The following is a 6,312-nucleotide window of genomic DNA, read 5'->3' on the forward strand; positions in this document are numbered from 1 at the left end:
ATACACAAGAGCAAAAGCGGCTGCTCATGGATTTAGATATTTCTATGCGTAGCTCGGCATGTCCCTACACAGTACAATTCTATGGAGCCTTATTTCGAGAAGGAGATGTATGGATATGTATGGAAGTAATGGATATGAGCCTTGATAAATTTTATACAAAAGTGTATAAACATGGTCGTGCCATTCCTGAAGATATTTTAGGAAAAGTGGCTTTTGCGGTACATATATATGTACATACACACACGCGCACTCATATACCAAACTTTAAACTCTCAATAATGTTTTGTCAATGTTAAGCCTATTCTACAATGTGCTCTTTGTTTCCTGTTTCTTGTTTTTTACTTTTTGCTTGTTTCTTTTTTGCAATCGTTTTATTGACAATTTTATATTGCTATGTATTTCTTTCGAAGTTCGTTAACTTTTATCTCGGACGATATAAAACAAAAAACCGGATAAGAAGCAAAAAGACAAGATGTAAAAAATAGCAAAAAACAGAAAGCACATTGTAGAACAGACTTAAATAATTGCACAAACATTTCTTTTTTCTTATTTCCGACCCTTTTTCTTTCTTTTGATTTTACATAAAATCTAGTTTTTTAATTGATTTTAAACTCTTTTTTAATCATCTGCATTATCAATTTTGCAGGTAGTGAGCGCGCTGCATTACCTCTATTCACAATTACGAGTGATTCATAGAGATGTAAAACCTAGTAATATCTTAATTAATCGGAAGGGCGAGGTAAAAATTTGTGACTTTGGTATATCGGGTTATCTTGTAGATTCAGTTGCTAAGACTATCGATGCCGGATGCAAACCATATATGGCTGTATGTAATTATAAAATTTTGCCATTGAAAATTTTAACAGTTTTCCATTTTTCACCATTATCTTTTTTTTGTAGCCAGAAAGGATAGATCCGTCAGGTAACCCATCACAATACGATATCAGATCCGATGTTTGGTCATTAGGAATTTCCCTCGTTGAATTAGCAACTGGTAAATTCCCATACGAGTCATGGGGTACACCGTTCGAGCAACTGAAACAGGTAGTCAAGGATGAAGCCCCAAAATTACCTGTGGGCAAGTTCTCTCCTTCATTCGAAGAATTTATTAATAAGTGGTAAATGGCAACGTGTGCGTTAAGATTTTTACACCTTTAATCTAATTGATTCCTTTACATAATCATTACTGTTTTCAGTCTAATGAAGAACTACACTGCCCGCCCAAATTACAGTCAATTACTAGAACTCGATTTTATCAGAGAATATGCCCAAAAAGATACAAATGTGGCTGAATTCGTTGGAGAGATTTTAGACTTACCGGAAAACGAGCAACCGGTATAGTGCATACGTCATTTTGACGTGGCTTGCAATATAATTTGACGTGTAACTTGTATTTTTGCAAGACAGTTATGTGATTGGCATTGTCATATGTAATTTATATTCGTGAATCGCATTTGATCATTATGTCGCAAGATATAATTGGCACTTGAATAATTTAGCCTTTACCATCTTTAATTTTTAATAATCACATCACACCAGTAAGTAATCTGGTACACACCATTGTAGCATTTATAGGTTTGGTCTAAAAATAATTGTGCCTACTTCAGTCTTAATCTTGTGAAAGCAAACATTGGAAATAATACGCACATGTTTTTCTACATGATAAAGCGATACATGTTAACATTTGTGGCATTGTGGTAATAATAGAAAGTAAGTAAAGTCTTAATAGAAATGTATCTTGTCGAGATATATGCGCATCTTTAAAAACATAGGTTAGAAGACCAATTTATTGTAACACTAGAGTGTACATAATAATTAATTTGATTTTTTTAGAAAACAGCTCCATTTATTAGCGATCAATTGTAATAATTATATATACTAATATTAATTGAATTTTATGACACAATGGATATTGCGCACACGCACGCGACACACTCACTCGCTCATTCACTTGCACAGAATTAATATCATATAGTGAAAGTCTCTTGTAAAAATCCTTGATGTTTTCCTTTTTTATGTATGATTTAGCGTAATATATAATGAAAAATTATATAATCTAGAATAAACGATTATTTAAATTATATGAGATCAAACATGAAAGTTAACCCTTAGTACACACTTTAGTTTTTGGTACCCTTAATACACATGTTTGGTCATTCGTGTCCTGGATTAATTTTTATCACTTTTGCAATTATACATAATTTATTAAATGATTTTTACATATATTTTAACATCTTTCGAAAGTATTTGTGCAGTTATATATTCATAACAAATTGTAGATAAATTGTTATAACTAGATATAGTTAACAAAATGAGAAAAATGCATTGTTTCATATAAAAATGTAAAATTCTGAAACAAAAATGTTTAAAGGAAAAATATAGTTCAATATCTCAAAATTGATATTCCAAACTACAAAAAAAAATAGTTTGTGTCGGCTATCCAAAAAGTTTAGTTATTGAGTAACCTGAAAATTATGTTTTTTTAATATACATGAATGGCTATACATTGAAGATATATTGCATTTATATTTTAAACAATGCATTTTATTATTGCTATTGTGTTAAAAAACAGTAATTAGACAGTTTAGCATAATCACCTCAAAAATCAATAAAATTAGGCTTATTCAATACGTTTTTGTATGAAATGAAAGAATTTGGCAGAAATAAGCGTCGCTCTGTTCCGGAAATCGAGAACGTTAAAATTGACGACTATTGAGGTTAGGGTAATTATTTAGAATAGCCCCCCCTCCCCCCCCCCGATTTCCTAAAATCTTAATAAAAATATATTCGTTCGACACGTTTTCACTCAAAATGAAAGAATCTGGTCAAAAAACGCGGCGGTCGGCAATCAAGTCGTGAATCGAATTATTAAGCGTTAGAGACTTTAGAGGTTAAGATATCTATCATTCCGATTTGATATAGCACTATGTATACGTTCTGCTTTAATTATACAAATTTACTACTTTAAAAACAAATTGTCTGCTTCAAAACAAACACAAATTCACTGTTTTAAAAACACAAATTCACTACTTCAAAAACATAAATTCTCTGCTTCACAAACACAAATTCACTATTTTAAAAGTAAAAATTCGCTGCTTTAAAAATACAAATTCATTGCTAATATAAAGAATTTGTGTGCTTAAGGTTCCTGAGTAGTTGCAGCGGCCATGTTGGAATCATGACATCAGAAGCGAAGAATGACACGTTAATTTATGTTACATACCATTTGTAAGTAAAGACACTTTGGATAAGTCTAATCGACGAGATCGCTTTAAAACATTTGTAAAAATCGACGAAAACTGTCCTTTCTTCCCTTGACAGTTAGTAAATGACACGTAAAGTGAGCCTATATTCCGGGTAGAAACACACGGTCTGACAGCTGTTGAAATAAGCAAAAAATACATTTTTACATACAAAATTCCAAGATAACTTTAGTTTTCGTCGATAATTACGATTTTGATAAGTACGAGAAAAATCATATTTTAACAATTAAGCAAATAATAATGAAACGGCACGCAATATGAATTTCGTCGTCAAAACGTCACTTTTCTACGCCTATAAGTTCAGCCATTTATCATGATGCGGCGCTATAATACACATACATACATACAAGCACAAGCCCATAATGCATGTACGTATGCTCGCCTTCGGTACGCCGAGAGTGAACGAGATAGCGAGCTTCTTCTGACACCAGTCGCTTGTTTCAAGTGACTGAAAATGCTTTCTCAACACTCGGCCGTTCGGTGGTACTCGGTATCGGTAAGGGACAAGGGACATTCTAAATAACATATATAAGTTTTAATAAACTGTAGTAATAGTGTACCCTTCCATTAATCCAGAATAGTATACATAAATCATATTAAAACACAACAGTTTACGAGATATTTAATTGTTTACAATTTTTTATGCACGTTATATAGTATACCTCTCCTTCAAAACTCGAGTAGCAAAAATAGTTCAGTAGAAGTAGAATTTTACCGAAAAAAAAATTATAAATCAGCATTTCTCTTCACGAAAATTTCGAAAGACCATTAGAAAAGAAATGCGTATGTTTTAGACCCGAGACTTGTAAAGAAAATATGCGAAAAAAAATCGAATAGTTGCAAAAAGTACGTTTTTCACTTATAAAACAAAAGATATTGTTTATACAGAAAAAAGTTCCGAATGAAAAATGTAAGTATTTGTAAAATACCTAAAAAATGAATCGTGGAACATTAAAATCGATCAATTAGTTAAATAGAAAAAAAAATAAAAACCATCGAAAAAGGCTTTTTTTCACTCGCACTCTGTTTATTGAGATTTAAACGCAAAATTTTGAAATTCTCATCAAATGTAGCCCTTATACGACAAACAAATCTAGCCTTAAACGAGCCTGAAATTCATTAGTTTTTACATTTGTTGACTGAAAACCTGCCCGTGGAAAACTTAATTACTTTATCTTTGAGCAGTCGCACAGCAATTTACAGGGGTGATTTTTCTTCTTCGAGAGTTGCACTATCATGTACACTTAACAACAAAACGATTTTTTGCAGTTAAACTATTATAAAACAACTTTGAAAAGTGGATCTTTTTTTCGTATAAATAAATGGAATAATTCCATTTAATATGCATCATATTAAATAGTCGAGTGAAGCATTCGACAGCTGATATTTTTCTACGAATTTAAAAAAAAAGTTACTCTCCGATTATTAGAAGCCGCGATAACAATTTTTTTCAAGGAATTACTGCGGCTCTAATTTTTAAGATTAAGAGTTCCGTCTGGCACCAATTTGTCAAGAAATAATTGAATTTGTTGTTAAAAAATTTTCGAATTTTTTGCTGCCAAAAAAGTTTGTTTAAAACTATTGGAAAGTTGATGAACGCGAGCGAGGCAGCGCGCCGGCCGGAGTGAGGGAAGCCGGCGCACGATCGAATGGGGAAAATCTAGAGAGCTTCAAGACCACAGCACAGACTTTTGCATGACGCATAACGCATAGTGCATAAGCGAATCAATCTTTTCTTCCATTTCATGGAAAAGAAAAATTTCGATTGGTTAATTCCCTTATGCACTATGCACTATGCGTTATGCAAGAGTTGGTGCTGCGACCAATATAAGGAGAGAGTGGCATTACGTAAAATAAAATTGCATTACGTAAATGCGTCCAATCAGGACGGGGGTCACGTGACCAGTTTTCTTCAATCTCTTCCATGCCTATGGAACGTTGAGTATAACTGCATACAGTAACGGCAGTAGCTGTTCGGCTTCTTTGATGTCGCTGGTCATCGATCACATGATAAAAAAAATACTACGTCTCTTGATGCCGTTCAAATTCACCGTAAAACCCTCAACATGACTGTCAGCCATGTTGAGAGTTTTATGGTGAATTTGAACGGCATCAAGAGACGTAGTATTTCGCATAAAAAATATTTTTAAAATTTGGATAAATTCTACATATGAATTTAGATATAACACTGTATATATTAATACAGATCTATATTTTGTTTCTAATTTCAATATATTTCTGAAATCAACCAAATAAAATCATAAAACAGTATGTAAAAACATGATATTTGTAACCCATACAGCACAGCAAGATTGCAGCAACGTTGCAGCAATATTTTCCTGCAAGATTGCAACATTGCAGTAACATTGCGAAATGTTGCAGCAGCATTATAGCAACAATAAAATATCCGCTTGCTGAAATATTGCAATGTAACATTGCAGCAATATTGCAATATAATATGTATATACAATAATAATTTATAAGGATAATAGCCTTATTAAGAAATTAAACCAATCGAAAGTTTTAGAATCGTATAATTTCATGATTGAATTAATTAATTATATAATTCAATTATGAAACATTATACATCCAAAACTTTCGAATGGTTTAATTAATTTTAATTAATCTGAATGATATTGTCACTATAAATAATAAAAATCTGAATTATGATACATATATATATATACGAGGGTCGTTTGAAAAGTCCGTGCAAAGTCAGAGAAATGGCACTACTGGCGCGTATCAAGGTTAGATTTAGTTAGTAGCATCTCTTGGAGGAACACACACCAAGTTACAGCCAGATCGGTCTATTTGTTTGTGTTTGGCATTCATTTGAATCGAGGAAGTCGAGTGATTTTCAAAAAATGGACGAAAAAGAATTTCGTGTGTTGTGGTCGCAAAATTAATGGAATTAGGGTTCCAACTCGTCTCACATCCCCCCTACTCTACCAGACTTGGCTCCCTCGGACTACTATTTGTTCCCCAATATGAAGAAATGGCTGGCGGGAAAAAGATTTTATGGAAACGAGGACGTGATTGCAGAAACAAA

General features: G+C 32.6%; 1 protein-coding gene across 1 annotated transcript in view; it reads left to right on the forward strand.

Moving 5' to 3' along the window:
- The window catches only part of LOC108757260 (dual specificity mitogen-activated protein kinase kinase 6), a 3,186-nt gene extending 1,302 nt beyond the window's left edge, over positions 1-1,884 (forward strand). Inside the window, 4 exon segments of the mRNA XM_018501728.1 lie at positions 1-218; positions 647-826; positions 901-1,118; positions 1,197-1,884. Coding sequence (XP_018357230.1) covers positions 1-218; positions 647-826; positions 901-1,118; positions 1,197-1,341 — 761 coding nt within the window. The 3' untranslated portion in view covers positions 1,342-1,884.
- Positions 1,885-6,312: the final 4,428 nt, after the last annotated feature.

Source organism: Trachymyrmex septentrionalis, unplaced genomic scaffold (assembly GCF_001594115.1).
Source record: "Trachymyrmex septentrionalis isolate Tsep2-gDNA-1 unplaced genomic scaffold, Tsep1.0 scaffold134, whole genome shotgun sequence".
Taxonomy (NCBI): Eukaryota; Metazoa; Arthropoda; class Insecta; order Hymenoptera; family Formicidae; genus Trachymyrmex; species Trachymyrmex septentrionalis.